General features: G+C 37.9%; 1 protein-coding gene across 1 annotated transcript in view; it reads left to right on the top strand.

Moving 5' to 3' along the window:
* The window catches only part of Hmcn1 (hemicentin 1), a 435,972-nt gene that overhangs the window by 114,886 nt on the left and 299,928 nt on the right, over positions 1–21,158 (top strand). Inside the window, exons 2-4 of the mRNA XM_052199882.1 lie at positions 2,365–2,435; positions 18,407–18,565; positions 19,536–19,658. Of these exons, the coding sequence (XP_052055842.1) occupies positions 2,365–2,435; positions 18,407–18,565; positions 19,536–19,658 (353 nt within the window). The remainder of the gene's footprint in view (positions 1–2,364; positions 2,436–18,406; positions 18,566–19,535; positions 19,659–21,158) is intronic.

Genomic DNA, 21,158 nt, shown 5'->3' with positions numbered 1-21,158 from the left:
GCCCTATGTAGCAAGAGGTACAGGGGGAAAACATGGGGATGGAGAGAAATACAACAGACTTGGGCTAAGGGATGCTAACCGAGTTTGAAATTTGGATACCAAGAACGGAAAGCTTAGGCTGTCTTTGAGTGTTCCCATGAAATTCTGCGAACAGTAGAGACCACGTTCAGGCAGGAAGAGTGGACACAGCCGTACCTGCTGAATATCATTGAAAGCCCGGCAGGAAATGAAATCAACATGAGGGAGAAGGAAGAGGAAATTGCCAATGACACATGGATGCAGGGCTCCGTCAAGTCGAGAGAGTCTGCAATGGAAGCCAGTGCTGTAAGGGAGGAGAGCTGCGTTTGCCAAGCTGTCCTATCACTCAATGTTTTAAAAGTTGGAAAGGACGCTTCCAGCTGGACGGATATGGCAGCTTGGCAAACTGTTACCTCTCCCGAGCGTTTCTCATAAACGATAAAAGATTTATCTCGGCTGTCCAGCGTAGTTTGCAAAAATGTTTATTAATGAGCTTTAGAGCAGATTCTGATCTTGGCTGAAAACAGGTGTCCATTTGACGTTTGGTAACTAAATGAAGGCTAACCAGCCCTCTTCCTCTGATAGCACCTCTGACCCTGATTGTTAAAGACAAGCATGTCTCCAGACCCCCTTTTATTGTCGCCTTACAGGGACTAATTTTGCAGACGACATTCCTTATTTTTTCCCTTTTATTCTTGTATAGTTCCACCCCTATCTTCTTTGTTTCCCTTTCTACATTCTTGAGTGACTTTAGTCATATGCCATGCAGGAACAGAAGGTTGGCTTGACAGTGCTGATGACAATTCATCTGTCAGGGTGTAACTGTTTGGCATGCTCAGTCACTGTTTTGCATTCCTTTGCAAAGTATGCCTTTGTTTAGTCTTGAGGGAATAGGCTTCCCTCATTTTTCCATACGCTCAGAACGTGGCTAATGGCCACTCTGCTTTGTATGGAATGCAGATGTTTGCATTTTCACACGGTTTAGCCAATCAACTCTCGGTTCCTTTTGCAAATTGCGAGGTGTCTAATCTATAGGGAAGATTCAAAGATATTTTAGCTTGTGCCATTTCTTAGACAAAAATGACATAGGTCATGGCAGAGAAATTGTGCTCCTTTCCAATTTATCTCATTATTTTAAAAACTCTTCACTCTGCTTTCAAGCCATATGTAGCAAGGCCTGGCTAATTAGCGATCATCCTTTGAAGTATAAAATCCAATATGCTTCTGAAACTAGATCATCTTTTATAAAAGCTAACTGTTGAGACTCTTTCTAGCTTTGTGTTGCCACTGCACGCTGTAATTTCCAGTGCATCCTATGTCTTCCTGACATTAAGTATAAAACTTTTCCTCTACTCTAAGTATTTAAATGTTATATCTTTCTGCATGATACTCAGTTGAATTTTAATACTATTACTCAAATACGTGGATGAATTCTCATAAAAGTGAATGGTATCTATTTATGGGCACTTTCAATTATGTATTTTAAAAACTTTTTACGAATAAGCTTTAGGTACTTAAGACATTTGTTACAATGACAAATAAGATGTGTGCGCACGTGTTGCATCTGGGTGCGTATATGCGTGTACACGTCTGTTTATAACCATCTTAGAACAAGCTGCTATCCAGATTGCTTCTTTTCACTTGACTTTAATCACAAGTCAAGGCTTTGCATGGAAAGCAATAGTCCCAAATTGCTGATGTTAGGAGTAGTGGCTTGCTCAGTATCTCTGGGACTAGATAGAGGGAACACAGCCCTGAAGGTATCCAAGCCAGCTCAGGAAAATATCAATAATAAGACCTAACTATCCCAAACACAGGCAAAGAAGTTACAAGGAGTAGTTTTTCCATGGCTAATGCCTTCGCATCAGTAGTGTGCTGGGTAGTGAGCACTTATTTTCCTCTTCTCTTCCTTCCCCCCTTTTGTTTAGTAGTACATTTTATTTTGAACTAACCGGAATGAATTTTTCTCCATAAGGTAGAAAACTGATTTATAGGGTGAATGCCTGATTGATTCATTTAGGTCTCAGTGGTCATGTATGTGTGCGATAAATATGTTATGACTGGTGAAATTAGAAAGAACTATATCTGAGATCTTGTGGCATTTCTGACTACATTCTGTGTTTCCTAAGGTTAAAAATGTACTGTTTTAGACATGCACAATTTACGGGAACTTATGGTCTATCTCTCAGTAGCTATAAAATGAGTCTTTAACATTTTCCCTGTTATTAGTCAATACTTATATACTACTATAGACTACATAGAAAAATGTTATTTGCAAATATAGTAAAGTCTTTAAATGTTAATGGTTACTGTACATTCATCTATGACTTTTTAAAATCTCCACAGAAATTGGTCCAGTGACAATTACCACAGATCCGAAAAAATTTCAGTATGAACTGAGAGAACTGTATGTTCAGGTGAGTGAAATGGAACATCGTTTATCTTTGGCTGTCTGTCTTCATTTTTATAATCTGAAGGAAGTACTTGTTGTCTCTCAAGGGACTCAAGAAGTGTTACATTCTTTCCCCACCCATGCCTAGAGTAAATTAAGCAAAAGATACAGAATATGACAAAGTAAGTTCATTTGGGCAGCACCTGTAGCCATCTTTGTCCTGTGACAATAGAGCTGAGAAGTTCTGAAAGAGGCTCTTTGGCTTCTTTACAAGGACCATTTGCTGAGTCCAGGCCTACACAGGCCCCTCCCTTTCTCACAACGTGAGAGACATAACTGAGGCAATTGTGATTCTCCTTCCTCTAAATTGCCCATATAGAATTTTTGAGTGTAAATATCATGCGGTTAAGAGGAAAGGCCCATAGTATTCATTTAAGTATCATTTGAGAGCAGTCCCTGGAGAATGAGTTGGTGTGTATTGTTCCCTTAGTGCTGCTAAACCCATTAAAAACAATTTACTCAGATCTGAAATAATCCTCTGTAGCCAGTAGAGTACCCAAAGAAATAATATAGAAAGTGTGTCAACCCGTGGGGTGGTCATTCTCCTTTCTCCTACCTCATTCCTGCCCCCCACGGCACTTCCTTGGTAGCCTGGCTCTATTAAGAGCTGCAGGATGTGAGGTCACATCTATATGGAGTCTCAGTCTAAGACAATAGCTTTTTCCTGGTCCCATAGACAACAGCAGCAAAAAACCTGTCCAGCCAGGTAACTGTGTTGCAAGTCTACTAACCCCCCACAATGCTGGTTTCCCAGCCCAAGTCACTGGGAAGCTGCCCAGTGAAGCCAGCTTCCCTCTACACCTAGGGATTCAGGTAAAGAGATGGTAACAATGGAAGTGTGATAGATTGTTACTGTTCTGTGTGTGTAGACGTAGAAAACATTCTTGCATCTGTACCAGGCTCCTCAAGGTTTCTCCTCCTATTCCCCAATTCAACTACAGAACAATGTTCTCAGAGTCCAGGGGATTTCTTCCTCCTCAGGTCGTTCAGGTTCCCCTTTCACTGACCTTCTGAGGAAGATTCCCTCTTCCTCTTGGCAATTTTGGGCTTTGCCAAGGAGAATTAAATAGAGAAAATAAAAGGGGGTCATACCAATGGAGTCAGGGCTGAGTAAAGTGTCTTGGCAGTTTGCTGTATGACACGATGCACAAGCAACTTCAGTAGGAAAGCAATTGTTGGTGCTTTCATCCTCCTGCTTCAACGTGTTTCTGGGGTATAAGAGGAAAAGCTGAGGTGTTACTAAGCCCTGACTGTGAGCCCCACTGACTCACCATCTTGTTCCTTTCCTTCATTCAGGAAAACGTCCTAGAATGTGCTGTGCGTTATCCTTGGGGTCTGAAACCAAAAATGTAAAAAGTTAGTTGTCAAATATAATCAACAGTCTGTGAGCTGTTCTGAGTTACTGCTGTCCAAAGTTTGTGCCAGGAGCCATGATAAAACATGTGCATGTGTCATATCAAAAAAACAAAACAAAAAATTTTGCTTCTGTGAGGTACTTTTACTGCCCTCTCTCAGTGGCTTCTGGGTCTCTCTCCTTTCAGGGCTATTTGTCACTCTCCATGGTTCCTCTAGACGCACAGTAGCTTGTTCATAGTTACCTATTCCCTCAGGCTATGGCCACACCTGCAGTGTGTGGTAACATCCTACTTACATAGCACCTCCTCACTCCTTGATCTACTGGTCCAACTCAGTGGACTTCTTCTGATACTTTTTAGTCCTGAATTCTCACAAACACCCTGGATCTTGCCGCTATTTCAAGTCCTCCGACTCTCAGATAATTGATTCAGACATCTCCTTCTCCATCAGCACACTGTCAGCAGAGACACTGATGCAGCATCTTAGCTTCACCTTTGCCCTCACGTCCAACAGAAAGTCCTGTCACACGGCTCGCAGGCTTTCTCCCAGGCCATCAGACCCTTCGATCGTTCTCTTTCCATCATTCCACTGCAGAGGTTTATCATTTTTAAAACACTGTTCTGACTTCCCTGTGTAGCAATTTTCAGTTCTGAGGGCAAAACCTTATGACTATCTGCGTGTTTTATGCTTATCCGCCAGTTTGCCAAGGCCTGGGATGGTCTCACAACACGGTTCAATATACCACCGGCTCTACGAGAGAACAGGCTTGCAATGTAGGGCGGGACTCTGAAGAAATCATATACAAGATAAGAGTATTTTAAATATTACAAATTCAGTTTAGGGAATGCAGAAGTGGGTATTTAAAGACAGGAAGTTCCCATGCAAGAAGACAGCGAGCATGCAATGCACTCAAGCCCCAGAAGAAGGGTGAGGTCACAGTTATGGGGAGGATTATGCAAGTCCCTCGAGGCAGAACACAGAGCCTGGGGGAAAGAGTGGCCCAAGAAAGAGAGGAGAGGTAGACAGGTCTGTCATTCCCACAGGGAGTGTTTGATGAGGCCTCGAAGGCGGACGTGAAGCTATTACCTCAGTTCCTTACATTCTCGTAAGTCTGTTTCTTTGGTCAGTTCAACCCTCAGTTATTTTTACTGACGGCTTAAAGCCTTACTCACTCCTTGAGCCTTTATCCTATAACTATTACAAATCCCTAACACAGTTGTTATTTCCGCAAGTGTTCTATGCAGAGCAAATGGCTGAGTTTATCTCTTCAAGCACCATCCTAATCCCAATGATTGCTGGTCTGAAGTAATAGAGAAAAGCACCCACGACGTGGTGCTTGTGAGTTTGCTCCTGCTCTGACTTTTTAGGCCCTTCTTGAATCTGTAGGTAAAAATTTCAAAACGCATCTGTGAACATGTCTGCATAAAGCTATTACTGACAGAGCCCTGCGGGGCCTCAGCAAATACTCCCTGTGGCTTGGAATGACTGAGACCTGTCTACCTCTCATCCCTATTTTGAGCCAGGCTCTGTGTTCTGTCTCAAGGGACTTGCACTGTTCCCCTCATAACTCTGGCCTCACCCTTCTCCCTGGGCCTAAGTGCGTGCTGCTCTCCAGGTGCAGGAGCTTCCTGCCTTTCAATCCCTTTCTTCTGCACTCCTTTAACAGAATTTTAAAATCTTTAAAACACTAGTTTAATCTTGAATATGATCCCTCCAGAGAGTCCTGCTCTGTCCTTCAAGCTTATTGTAATCTCTATATCTCCTTGTCATAGAGCAGCTGCCACGTGTGCATCAAAGGGACACACGTTTGACATCATTATATGTATGCATGGCGCACTGTTAAGTCCTCTGAGGGAGATGCCTGACGTTTAGAAGATGCTCATGTATGAATGTAAATGGAGTGATAAGTAGAGTAGGCACAGGAACACAGGTCAATTTGAAGGATAAGGTTTAATTAGTTGCAGTGATCGGGAACTCCGAGGTTGCTTCTGCTTGCGCATGTCTTGATGGGCAAACTGAACTGAGTTATTTATTATGAATATGTAGGTGAATCTGCATAAGCATCCCTAGATTTTCATCACCACGTCTCCTATCAGTAATCCTGCATCCCTCTGCCCTTATAGCATGTTGCTACAACGGCCATTAAATTGCTATTTAATATGTAGTTGCTTTTTTCTCCCTTACATTTGAAAAATCCTTAGATGTTGAGATTCTCTAAGGAAAAAAAAACGTCATTGTAGAATTGTTTAGCCAGGTAAAGGAGTATCCCTGGAGGGATTCCATTTTCTTGGTTGCCTCAGTCTCTACATTCACCTATTCTACTGTGAACCCCTGAGCACAAGAACCCTGTAGTTCTCAAACTGCCTGTGCTACATCTGGAGGAAGAACCAGGGTAGCAGGGAGGCGCTTAAATAGTTGTTGGATAAATGAATGACACTTAATAAAAAAAAGTACATTAGCAGCAACATTGTATCAAAGTGATTTTAAACTCAAAGGTGCAAAGATACCTTAAAAACCCAATCGCAGTTTTCATGATATTGTAGAGACCCAGAGAGGCCCCTTAAGGAGGATTTCAAGCCCAGGACCTATTAGCAAGAGATTTACAGTGCTCGCTTATTTCTTGGTGAGAATACAGCTGAACTCTCTTCACAAATGTCTGAAGAGCCTGAAAATAGCTGCATTCCAAATAAGACCTGGCACTGCACTGCTGTTTCCTGGCTTCCCCGGCTGGCTTGTGTTTTGAAGGCTCTTCAGGGAGTGCCCGTATCCTCCCTGGCCATTTGTCTCCAGGGTGAAGGATTCTGCTTCCTGACTCACGCCCTGTTGACTCTCTCCACAGACTTCTTCCCAACATCCTCTGGAATTGAGTCTGATGTAGTCAATATGTAGAGTCACTTGATTTTTACCTCCAAAAAGACAAAAACAAAACAAAAGAAAATACGATTCTCTTGGAATTGGAGCCAGCGCCCATGTCTCTGGACATTTGCGCTGGGCGAGGCACATCTAATTAATTTTTATTTATTGCTGTTTTGTTTTGGCTTTGTGTTGTCATAAGATCCACAAGGGCTCAATTAGAATATCTTGTTGAGAAAGAAATGAGATATTCAGTTTTTCCTTCATTCAACACTGAGTGCTATTTTAATTTGAAAGTTCCTAGTGAATGCTTCTCTTTTCAATTCAAGCAAAAATTTTATTAAGTAAGGGCCAAATTAAACAAACAAACAAATATAACAACTCTAGACTGCATTAACACTTTATATTTAACATAAGAAGTTTATACTGTTTTCTTTGTGTGGAGAACGTTTTATTGTTTCAGAAATTAGTATGAACAACTAAGTATGTTATATATTTTATAAAATTTTCATGAAGGATAATAGAACTTTCGGATATTATAATTTCCTGACCTTTCTGTGCTCCCCACCAAATCATGTCAAGTACAGCAAGGATTCCTGGTCTATTAAAACTTAGCTTGGACTTGTGGAAAGCAAACATCTAAAAAAAATTCCTTTCACATTTAAATTGGTCTTTAAAAATGAGAAAAGAGACTCTGAAGTGCCTTAAATACTTACCCATTAACATTGTCTTAGTTTATTTTCCCATTGAGAAATGGAATGAGAAAGCTAATCTAAACATTTTAGGAAACTCTGACAGAAGTTACTACACTTAAATCATTACGCTGATTGCATATTTATACACGTATTTTATTTCTTTTCATCTGGTGGACAGAGCAGTTAAGTTGAAAGGCGAATGAACTTTCTCTCTGGGGGAAAGGAGGGAGAGACAAATGACAACCAACGGTATTCAGATCACACAGAGCTTGGCAATTAATAAAGCTGTAAATATGTAGGAAAGAGGGCTGCCTCGGGTCACATTCTTTATAAGAAATTATAAAGCCTGTTGAGTTTTAGGCAAAAAAAAATTATTGGCACTATTATGTGTCTAAGTATTTTATCCAAATGTTTTAAGGAACAAAAAGCACATTAGTCAAACACTTGAAATACCAAAAAAAAAGCATATTCCACAAAAATAATAACCCAAAGATTTCTACATAACTGAATGGAACTTAATGAATTTTATGTATAGTGTTGATCTACCTGAAATGCAAAATGCAAAGCTCTCCGTAGAACTTAATCTTCTTTTGTGAAATGGCATAGTCTTAAAAAAAAAAAAAACCCAAAAGTATGTGGGACAGCTATGTTCACATAGCAGTAGGATAGAACTTTAAGAAGATCAGGCTGGGGTCTAATTTCTCCAAGTCTTTAAGAGAACCAGAGGGATAAACCTAAAGGACTGGGAGCAGCAGACGGGTGGGGGAGGGGCATCGCCTCCTTGTCTGGCAGAGTGGCTGACACTAACATTCTCTGCTAACAGAGGCCATGGGTCACGATGGATAGATGAGCAAAAAGTGTTCTCGAATGGAGACCGAGATAATACCGACTTTAGAAGGATTTGCTGTACCAGACAGGAAGCTCTTTATATAACTCCTTGTATTCTAAGTCACAAGGCTATGAACGTGTGTACTTCTTTCCTCTAGATTCATTACTGAAAAATAACAAGATGACAAATAAAGGGAAAAAATAAGATACGGCTCAAAAAAAAAAAAGAGAGAAGGGGTTATACATCACCATAGATGTATATATTGTGTAAATGTCTGAAGGATTTTATTTTTAGATTTTGCATTTTATTTTATACAGAGTATTTTATGTAATATGTAATATTTATACTAATAATATTATATTACATATATTTTGTATTAATAATTTTATTTTAATAGACAATATTATATATTTTATATTAACATTACTTAATATATTATGTTATATTAGCACATATAACATATAGCACATATAATATATGATATATTATTCAATATAGGTTACATTAAGTTTTTAATTTTTAATATACACTTGACCTATGTTTCTTATATATTTACTATATATAAAATATATCAATATATTTACATCCATACATTTTTATAAAATATATACTCTAAAAGGAGAATGACCTGTAGCTAATTGTTTAATTTGCGGAAAAATAATTTGCTCAAGAAGTCCAATCTGTAATGCATGTGTACATGGGTCATACATAAATTCTTACCAATGAGCAAACAGCAGTGTAGAGATAGTAAGTGGCACGACTCACTCAGTTCCCCAAATTTTAAACACCAAGGCTGGTCTCACACATTGTACATATGTGCACATATGTATGTCTCTATGCATATATGTGTGCTTATATACATACATTATATATAAATAATGTATATATGTATGTATTATATATGGTGTATATAACAATAAAGAAATAGAGGCCACGACTATAAAAGGCACTAAGTGGAAGGTATATGGGAAGATTTGGAGGGAGGAAAAGGAAGGGGAAATGATATAATTGCATTATAATTTCAAAAAATTATTAACCCAAACCAAAATGAATCAGGGGGGTTTAATGCTCTGGCCAGGCCTGCATCATTCTATTATTTTCCTTAGAACTGTTGCCTTAAGTAACCTTGTTAATCTAATCAAATTAACATATTTATTTACATAATTTCCCTTTATTTTAGTTCAAAGCAGAAGAGCAGATAATAAAATACAGAAGGAGTTTAGGGATGACCTTTTCCTTATCAAAATGAATTTATTTCTCAATTATTTTTTGCCACTATTCCTATTGGCCAACTTCTCTTGAGTAATTAGCTCACCTAAAATTACTGAGCAGAAAATGGCAAAATTAATTATAATTAGCAAGTTACTCTTTCTTCTGGGAACATTTCTACTAAATTAGAGGGCAAAGTTCATTTAAGAGTGACCACAGTTAAATTTTCTATAGAGTGATGATGATGGTGATGATGATGATTGTGATGATGATGGTGATGATGGATGATAATGCTGCTGATGGTGGTGGTGATGATGCTGGTGATGAAGGTGATGATGGAATTTTTAATATTTTGCAACTGAGCCGGGCGGTGGTGGCGCACACCTTTAATCCCAGCACTTGGGAAGCAGAGGCAGGCGGATTTCTGAGTTCGAGGCCAGCCTGGTCTACAGAGTGAGCTCCAGGATAGCCAGGGCTACACAGAGAAACCCTGTCTGGAAAAAACCAATATATATATTGCAACTGCTCTCTGGACAAATGAAACACTTTGACAGCTGGTGTGCTTCTTAGAGTTTTTGTTAGAGTTGCTAAAAGGGTAAAAGTTCCTTGAGGAATAAATGCCTTGTGTTCTCAAAGGAACTTTGAGAGAGTGGTGGGCTCCAATAGAAATGTGTGACTCATTTTACCTACCTATTCTGGTACCTTATCCAGAACTAAATGAATCACTGATTCATTAATGATCTTTGGGGGTAACATCAAAGGACAAAGATTATAGTATATTCTGCCTGTTTTGAAAACGGAACACGCAAATGGTTGGAGGAGGGTATGTGTGAATTATAGTAGGAGGCTTTTTGATCTTTTGTTCAAACAGCTCTTGGGTGAATCTCTTTTTAATGATAAACACAGAACACTGCAAAATAAACACTTCAGGCTCCAGGTAAAAATAATCCACTAACATACAATGCCTTGACTCACTCCATACGTGCCACTCAAGGGGTCATCTGTTCCTCACAGTAATTCATAGACCCGCTTCTGTCTGGTTTTAGATAATGTTTGGAAGTAAAACATGCTTCCATGCAAAATTGTTTACTAGAGCAAAATAACAATGTTTCTTATAATAAAATAGATATAAAGGAAAAGTAAGAGTATTTTTTTTCTGTTTAAATGGATCAGAAAAAATTATTTCTGTGAGATACCTTTATTTTTATTTCTTGGCTCTTGAAAAGAGTTAATGATTAATTTTAGAGCCCTAGAGTTGAAATTGACTTTGAATATTGTCTCTGAAATTACTTTGTCTGATGTTTGACTCCTTTCCAGAGTACTATCAGACCCAGACGGTTCTGGCTGGTGACTAGAGTCCTGGCCTCCATCAGAAGGTGACACTGGGGCCCTGCATCTAGCCACATCTGGGGTGTTCTGCTCATGGGAACCCTGTATCTGCTCTCCTTGGCAGGCACATCCCATGAGAGAATAGTGGTCATCAGCTCAGTCCCTGGGGTTTCCGCACACAAACTTTTAAACCAAGGCTCCACCCTTTTTTTGTATGTGTTGATTTTTAATAATCTTCATTTGTCTACTGTGCTGCCTATGTGGTCTCCTTTTGAACAGATTGTATTCATTGGGTATGTAATGACCATAAACCTTGTCCATATAAAACTTCCTCATGTGACATTTTCACAAATTATAAACATTTGATTAACAAAATGTATTGTACTTATGCATCTTTACAAAGTCATAAAAGTAAGTAACACAAACCTATATCATCACATTAGAGAAAAAGGGTATTACAATCTTTGTTGACTAGCATATAAAAGAAACATTACCAATTGTACTACAGAGCATTAAAAATCTGCTTCTGAGTGTTGGAGCATGTGGAAGAGAACCTTTGAGAGACAGGTAGAAGCAGCTTCGAGAAAAGACCACTGGGAGGCAAGGCGTGGGGAGAAAACGGGCCGCCAGAGCAGGTTTTGGGAGGATGAACGCCGAGTCCTCGGTGCACCTAGTGATGGCTGCAGGATGGCACAATTCTGCCTCCCTGCCTTCCGTATCTTGTCTTCTGAGTACATATGGCCATCTAGGTCGCAAGGTTGAGGATCCACTGCACGCAGAGAGGAACTCTTGTCTTAACATGACTGGGAAAGAGTTGACGGTAAGACACCACAGAATCCTTGAAGAATGAAGAAAGGAATTTTATAAGTAGTAGTTACAGTCAGGGAGGGAGGGAGTTTGACAAGGAGGAAACTGTGGACACCGAGATAGCACTTTCCAGCTTCACATGTTGCCTGCAGAGTAACCCTGTGCATACGTACATGCCTTTGGAATTAGATGCTGTCAGGTGCTGTGTATATTATGCTTGGAGGCTTGCATGCCGTTTGCTTCTTCAATGGACTTCTTTCTGTTATAACTCTAGTGAATTATGAAGAAGTTTCTGAATTATGGGAACAATAAAATACATTAATTTTCTTAATTCCCATTTAAGATATTGGGGGCTTGAGACATATATTCTTTATGAATGTTTGAATTGTAACAAACTGAACTGCTTCTGGGACTCAGGAAGCAAAGCTCCACTTCTTAAATGTTCCAATGAGTAGTAGGATCACTTGCTGAAGATCTTGACGTGCTTGACTGACAGGTGAGAACCCGGAAGCATGAAATGGTGGTTGTTGCTTAAGGCGTCCAGCTGAAAGGCCGCCACTGAGGCTTAAATTTGGAACCCACATTATTTAAACTTGTGTCAGTATTTATGTGTAGCAAAGAGTAGCATTGTACTTTCCTGGCTATGTGACATGAATTACTGTGATTTGGGAACTTTGAGGCTTGGATTCTGAAATATTCTTCTTGTCTCTGAGGACATCATTGCATATACACACACACACACACACACACACACATATATATATATATATATATATATATATATATATACACACACATAAGTGCATGCGTGTGTGTGTGTGTGTGTGTGTGTGTGTGTGTGCCTGTAAACTCTGCAATTGTTCTGATTTATTTTAGCCTTGCTTTGGATACATTTTAAAATTAGATTCAATATAACCTAATCTTTTCCACATGTACATTATATTCTCCTGGTCTACAGTCAGTGGCAACATTTATAAGTGAGGGCTCAAAAATATTGATTAATTGAAATTGAGTTTCACATCTCAACTTTCCACATGTAAAGTGTACAGTGTACAACCGAGATCTTTTCAGCATGTGGATTCTGTGCCAGGGAACTAGAACCCGGCTTTGAGACCAGGCTCACAGTCAGCAGAACACACTCTTGTTAGAATAAGAGTAAGCATTGGAATTCCAATACAAAGTTCTTTGAGTTGGACATGGTGTCGCAGGATTATAAATCCAAATATCACAGAGGCCCAGATTGGGAGTTAGAGGACAGCTGGGGCCATGCAGCAAGAGTCTGGTCTTAAAAATGAGGGTTTTGGAGTTTGTCAGTTTCTGACAGCTTTGAAGTAGATGTCCTGAACAACAGTTCAGTGTGGGACCGCGCCTGCTCTGCTGCTGCCTGACCCTGTTCCTCAGCCCCTCTTGTGAGAACATCTTCCCTTTAGGGTTGGAGAGGGCCCTCAAATTCCTATAACTCCTTGGAGTTCAAAGGTTCAGTTTATTTCTGTGCTCTCCCCACTCTGTCTTGTATTTAGAAAAGACAGCGAGACAATGTGGGTTTTATCACTGCCTCCACTGATAAGATTTCCTTCCATTGTATCCTCTTGCTTTCCAGGAATTCACTATTGACCACAATTATCATTGTACCTCTGAGGCCATAGTTCATTACTATGAAAAGGTCCCATGCTTCTAATCTCCTTCAGTAAATATTTTTACATCTGAAGTATCTTCTGAAACTTAGTGCGTTGGAGCTATCTGTAGAACTAGAAAGATAAAAAGAGTCCAGGAAGACTGGGCAGGATTCTCAATGAAAATACACAGAGAGTTCGTAAAATCACACCCTTCCAATTACATGCTTTGGGGATTGTTCAAATTGTTGCATTATGTAGTTCACCTCTACTCTAGCTTTAAACTATGCAGGTGCATGTCGCCGTGGTTTTAAGCGATATATTAGGTTGCACAGTCATAGTTATTTTCTCCTGTTAACTGTTGACCTTCACTGCATACCCAAAGGGAAAGAAGGAGGGAAGAAAGACAAGAGAGAAACAGAAGGATAGACAGACAGACAGACAGACAGACAGACAGACAGACAGACAGACATAGAGAAAGACAGACAGATGGGGAGGAAGAGGAGAAACAGTGAGCAAAGACAGAAAATGTTTCATAAACTTATAAGAACATAAATAGAAATATATGTAAGTATAGGTAGATGTACATGCATGCATATTTCTCTATATGTATACCTACACACATGCATATATTTACTTTCCCATTCATAATTAAAGAGCCATTTTCTCTTTCTTTTTTCCCTTTCCTTTCCTTTCTTTCTTTTTATCTTTCCTTCCTTCCTTCCTTTTTCTTTCTTTCTTTCTTTCTTTCTTTCTTTCTTTCTTTCTTTCTTTCTTTCTTTCTTTCTTTCTTTCTTTCTTTCATTCTTTCTTTCTTTTTAATTTAATGTATTTTTTTTACTTATTCACTTTACATCCCACTCACTGCCCCCCTCCTGGTCACTCTTCCCACAATCCTTCCCCCCATCCCCTCCCTTTCTCCTCTGGGAAGGTGAGAGCCCTTTTAACTGAACATTTAAGTAATTTTTAACAGTTATTACTACAATTTATAGTATCAGTTTTCTTTCCATTGGTTTCAGAAAACATACATAGATATTTACTGATAATTCTTTGTTTCAAAACTTAAAGTGATGCAATGAATTAGATGTTTGTCAAATCTAAAAACACATCTGTGTTTTGTTATCTGACATATTTCCATTTATATTGAAACTTTATTTTTAAAATTTATGCAAATCATTGCAGTTAGAAAGAAATCACATACCCAAATTAACTAGATCCAGAGAATATACAGTTCAATTAATTTTATATAGTTATAGTGGCCATGCGAAATAGAACTGTAGAGCTTCATACTAGATTTTATATTTTCACTATCAAATATAGTTTAACGAGCTCATTCCCCACCAAAAATGACAAATCCATGACAGAAAGGTAATTGTTTTTCTTGCTTTGGCACATCTTTTACAAGTTATTTTACATTTTCGTATTTGTCATTCAGTACAAAATAGAAGCTGTTACATGATCTTAAAGTATACTTTTCTCAAGCTTAGAAATGAAACTTAAATCTGTTTTTGCAATTTCATTCACATTTCTGTGACCTTCAACTTTTAAACTTGTACACGTGTAAGACTGAGACAAACTACCATAAACTCTATATTTTTGTGGTTCATTGATAAAAAATGCACAATTCTAATAACATTTTTCTTATCTAATCTGAACTTAACTATCAAAACTAAATTTAAGTATCAAAATATTATAGAAAACCTGTAAATTAGCCAGGTGGTTAAATTTTACCTATGTGTACAAGTATAGACACAATTTATATATATAAACACATACCCATCAAACTTTGCTTATAAGCTTATAACCTCTATAAACTATGATCAAAGAAATTAATTATATTTAGTAAAGTAAAGCAATTTGAATCTGCCTCTGATAACTTCAATTAAGTTTTACCAAAGTCTTTAGGGCAAATTTCCCAACCTTTTAGTTAGTAGCCTAGAACAAAGCATTCCTAATAAAATCCAGCAGGCCATTCCAATGTGGTGTTAACAAAACACAGTGCTAAACTCATAAACAGTTTTTATATAAATATTGTAGCTATGTAGCTTAAAATATGTAGAATATTATCATTCAGTTATGTCATTAATTTAAAAAGCAACCCTTTAATTTTAAATTTTAGATAAATGTTGATAAAACTAAATCCACTTAAAATTCAGTTGCTCGGTTTTATTAACCACACTGTGGTTACTCAGTAGTCACAGCAGGCTATCGTAGCTCCTCTATTAGAGGAGAAATGAAGCAATTCCTTTGTAGGTGTCTGGCTGTTATTTAAAATTGTCAGGACACCAAACTAAGGTGTCAGAGAGAGATTTAATATGCAATCTACATCAATTTCTTTTGGGAAAAAAAAAGAACCCATATTTTTTTCCTTTATGGAAACTGTATTTACAGTGAAATGGTTTCCCTGAGCAGGGGTCATGTGAACTCACAGAGACCCAGAGACCAAAGCAGCAAATTGCAGGGCCTGCACTGGTCTGCAGCAGTTCCTTTGGGCTTTTGGTTTAATATTTGCATGGGACTTCTCAGTAAGAATGAGTGGGTCTCTGATTTTGTGTCTGCTCTTGTGGTCCTTTCCTTGCATTGGGTTGCCTGGTCCAGTCTGGATGCAATGTCTTTTACTTCATCTTACTATATTTTATTTTGACGTGTTTGGTTGCTATAGCTTAGAGAGGCAGGGAGGGAGTGGATCTGTCAGGGAGAGGAAATGGGGAAGAACTGGGAAGGACAGTGTATGAGGAAATAATTTTCACTAAAATAAACAGGGAAAAAAGAATGTGGAAAAACTGAGGTCTTCATGCTTCACCTTTATCTCTTATGGTATTTATCAAACTTTTCTGGTATTAAGTCTTTTAATAAAATGTTTACAATGTGTATTATGAAAAATAAATTACATCTGCATAGCTTAAATTAGTGCCTCTGCCACAGCACACTATAGCATACCCACTTCTTGTTCTCTCTTCTCTTGGGTAACTGAAAGCTGTGGCCTTTGATGCCACATACAGGAGGAAAAAGTTAGCTTCAAAATCAAAGTATGGTTTCTACTGAATGCATGGTGCTTTTACCCCACTGCAAAACAGAAAACCTATAAATGAAACTGATATTAAGTTGCGGTTCATTTGTGTATTTACAAAAACACAAGTGTGTAAGAAAAAATGTTAGCACATTAACTACATTTAATCAAGTGAACATAGCAAAAGGCTCTGGGAACTGTGTAACTTCCAGCATGTGTAATGGAGAGAGAATTGCTTTCTATTCCATTTAGAAACACACGCTCATTAACTATGATACAAGTAACCTAATAGGAAAGAAAATTCTGTGCATTGAGGGCTCTCAGAACACAGTCCAGGACTGGAGTCTATGAAAAGAATTCTGGGTGCTTGTGTGAAAACTCCAGGAAAACAAAGAGTCTTGTGATCTCAGTTTCTTCAAACCATGAAAGGGTTCTCAGGAACTGTGCTCCTCCCGAGTATAGTGGATTGGAATGAGTTTATTTCAGATTATTCATTACAACTGGCTATTGTTATGTGTTTATACTCCTCTATGAAAAAAACCATGGCTTTGCCATGCATGACTAATGTAAATTGTCTGATGCTCTGAATAGAGTTGGCTACTGAATGAAAAAGAAACAATGAAATAGTTTTCATAAGATATGAGTTACTACTTAGTATTTACTTTCAATTTTCAGTTAGATAAAAGCAGGAAGATATTAAAGATACTGTGCCCCTTGGTAATAGAGTGACTTTATTACTTAAAACTATTTATAATTAATCTATGCTATTCAAATATAATGGGTATTTTGAAATGTGAAAGTCAGAGAAAATTTTATTTTATTATAAAAATGCCCTTATATCTAGAGAAGAAAAATTAAACTATAAATATATTCTGATGTATGTGACTCAAAATATTTTCTTTACTAGATATTCTCAATTTTTCTCACTGCCCTGAGATTTTCCCATTAGTTCTTAGAGAAAAGCCAAAACAACTGTTTTGAAGAGTGTGACATAAGGAAAGTTGAAGCTTTATACAGAGAACATTTTTCATTTGTGATTGTGGTTGGGCAGTTGGAGCTGTGTGAATTCATCATCTTTTTACAATATTTTTATTAGCTGATGTTAAGCCTTATACACGTGAAGTTCAGAATTTCACTAAGGAGTTTTGTCCGCAACAAGCAGGTGTTTCCAGTACCTAGAAAAACATTGTTTACTTTATAAATTTGTATTAGTATGGCTTCTTCATTCAAATTTATAGGTTGAAAAGGCAGGGGTCCCTTTTGAGTACAGGTTATGTTTTGGAGCCACATCCAGTTCTAAGATGACATTGAGTTCTAGAAGGATCTTACTGTTTCGGATCCACCTGGAATAGTTTAAAGACTGTTCCTGGTCACACAGATGAACACCTGAGGACCCAGGCAGCAACAGATGCTCCTAGGGAAAATATATACTCAAGTCAAAATGTGTATCCTCTACTGATCTAGGTAATTAAGTCTTCCTACTTTTGTATCCCTGGAGATCCGATGTTTGGCCTACCTACTGACAGAACACTCTTTCTGCTTTGAAGCAACAGATGACAGTTAATATCTCTATTAAATTATATTTCCATGTCTCTGTACTGTATATGACATCATTTAACAAACTGTGTAATTGATGAGTTATATTGTGGGCTGCCATCAAGTATACAATGTAAGACGTATGTGGAGAATGTGTTTAGTTTAAGATTTTAAATATACAGTAGGAATCTACAAGTTTTGAGACCCCAGAATTCCCATTATAGGCAAAGAAAACTGACTGCTCATACAAATTAGTCTTGTCTCAGATATCAGTTAATGACAAGTAGCGATAATTTCTCACTTCCCAACTATACACTCATTCAAGGTTATTTATTTCAGTAAGAACCACTCAGAGACTGTTATATAAAGGAAAATATATCAAGTATCATTAGTACAAAGCATTTAGAGTGTATTTCAAGAGTGATTAGACCATAGAGAAAGAACAACTTGGAAAGAGGAGAGGGCATGTTATCTCAATATCAATTTATCCACATAAATATAGATTTTGGACACCATATCAATTTATACCTTTTATATCCTCTCCTCACCAAGGTGATTAATCTAGTACCAAACCAACAGAAATTAAAATTAAAGAGTGATTACCTGATTTTTAAAATCCTAAAGTAACTAGACCAAATTAAATGGACAAAAGTGCCCATTTCTTCCTAAAATGATTTCATCTTGTTTTCTATTCAACAGGGAGGTGGCGATTGTCCAGAAATGAGTATCGGGGCTATAAAGATTGCCTTGGAAATTTCTCTTCCTGGTTCCTTCATCTATGTTTTTACTGATGCACGATCCAAGGATTATCGGCTCACCCATGAGGTGCTGCAGCTTATCCAACAGAAACAATCCCAAGTAAGTAAACAGCATGCCCAGACATGCTTGTCTGAATAAGCATGGGAGATTGCCTATCCCTTTTGATTATTCTGTGTGTGATCAATAGCAACAGTTACAACTGTCTGACCACATCAATATCAATAGTCATAACCACATATCTTACATGGGTATGTGTAAAATGTACATATCTTCTAATTTGAATGTAGTAAGTTCATATTTATCAACAGCATATTGATACTTCGGCTTTGAATACGATGAAGAAATGATTGCAGATTAATTAAAGTACTTGTTAGCATCTTACCATACTTGTTACATCTGTACTTCAAATGCCACTATTTATGGGGAGTCTTCTCTGAGTTAGTTTATCCAGTAGTATCAGTTAGTTTTTGCCATGTAACAAAACTCAACAAGTTAAAACATAGCATTTCACCTTTCCCAGGTTAGCACACTCTGTTTTACCTAGGCTAGTGATGCTTCTTGTGCGTCTAGGAATGTTGAGGTACTGGGCTTTGAGCATACTGACTTTTTTCTTACTTGTTTCTTTTAAGATTACGGCAGTCAATTTTGGCATGCCCTTTTTGTGGCCATGGCAGAAACAATGGAGATTGAGCAGAGATGCAAAGGTCTTTTGAAGCACATAACTTGTAGAATGACTCTTGTGCCTCAAACCATATGTCCAAACTCATATCCAGAGATACATTAAAAACAATACATCTCCAAAAGTCTATGCAAATGCATGGATGTATGACAAGATGAGAAATTGAGGCCACTGTTAAAATTAGCATAGTCGTGGTCTTGTTTCCATAGCCAAATTTGTCCTGAAATGTAAACAACTATGTTCCTGTGAAGGCCCAGTATATAGGGCTAATAACTATCCTGTATGCTAACATTTAACTTGCTTAGTAATGTGCTAGCAAATAATAGATGCTAATAAATATATTTGTCTTCTGGAAATCTCTCAAACTCTCTTCTGCTTTACCAATCTCAGGTGGTATTTGTGCTCACTGGAGACTGCGATGACAGGAATCATATTGGATACAAAGTCTATGAAGAAATTGCGTCTACAAGTTCTGGTCAAGTGTTCCATCTGGACAAAAAGCAAGTGAATGAGGTCAGTTTAGTAACGTTGGTCTAGTTGTTTTTGCTGCTTTGTTAAAATCAGCTAGGCCACTCTGACTGTGATAACTCTGTTGTCCAAAAGAGTCATAACCTGCAGATTTTATCCTTAGGCTTCACATGGGTCCATTACAGCCATGATGCAGAGAAACAGATTCATTTAGTATTAGTTTTCAGATGGAATAATGTTATAGCAACAAGTCATGAAAGCACCAGAGGTGAAAATTCCACTTAGTTTAATAAAATCTTTTTGTACCGCATGTTGTTTTGATTCAATGTGTGTGTGTATGTCTGGTTAATGATTTTCAGGTAACAGGTCAATTGAAGTTTGATCTATTATTGAAGTTAAATGTGAGTAAATGAGTTACCAAACAATCCCAGTCAGCTTTACTACCAATGTTAAGAGCTAAAAGCTATGACCCATAACTGTATAATTACAAAAACAACTGAAAACAAAATCTGTAACTCATGGTAAGAAAACTGTATAGCTTAAAATTGGTCTCATTCTTACGATTTCTTTTTCTTTCCATCTATTATTTTGCCTTGTCTACACTTGTGATAATAACATTTTATTCACCTATGAATTAATTAATTGTTTAATCTGATTTAAGAACTTACCGGAACAATGATAAAGTTTGAAGAAAGTATAATTTACATTTAACTTATTTAGTCATTAGGTCTATATAGATCTACTGACGTCATGACAGATTTCTCTGTGTCTTGAACAAAATGATAAATCATTCTCTTATAACTGAAATATTACATCACAGTGGATTGAATAGAAAGTTGTAACTTTCCAGAAGAAACAATTTAGTAAAAATACCCTTATTAACTACTTGCATGATAAACCTGGATGGTTACTTTAACCTAAAAGTTTTCTTCGAAAAAATATCTGTTGAGAGGGCACTGAGTTGAGTACATTATGAGGTCAGTTTAGTAAAGTTGGTTTAGTTGTTTGTTATGTCTCCTTTAATGACTCATACACTCCCGAACAATGCCTAGTAACTACAATGTGACTCCTAACAATTAATTTGGGGGGAAATGTGTTTCAAGCAGAAGATGGAAGCCTGGGGAAGAACTAGGAAAGAGTGCCGGGCTCTCAGGAACTGGGATTCTTGTCTCACCCAACACTTTAGCAGGATGAGAAAGGCCCGAAAGAGACAAAAAGCTTGCAGGTTACCTTGGGACACATTCAGGATCTCCTACAGGGGGTGTAGATGAAGAGTTGCATTATTCTCTCTTGTATCAGCGAGGACGCTGTAGCTTCAGACTTGATGAGATTGTGAGCCAGAGGTGGTTGTGATGCTCACCATAGACAGAGGGAAACCATGGCAGATACATTGCCCAGCGATCATGGTGGCTCATAGCTAACGGTCCTGACAAAGAGAAGACATTAGAAAACTTGTCATGAGCACATAGGACTTTGGAAAAGACAGGGTCTCTGTCCTGTTAGTAAGCAGTCAAACAAAGAGTAGGGACTGTAAAAAATAAGAAT

Source organism: Apodemus sylvaticus, chromosome 12 (genome assembly GCF_947179515.1).
Source record: "Apodemus sylvaticus chromosome 12, mApoSyl1.1, whole genome shotgun sequence".
NCBI classification, from domain to species: domain Eukaryota; kingdom Metazoa; phylum Chordata; class Mammalia; order Rodentia; family Muridae; genus Apodemus; species Apodemus sylvaticus.
This window is presented reverse-complemented; position numbering and strand designations above follow the sequence as displayed.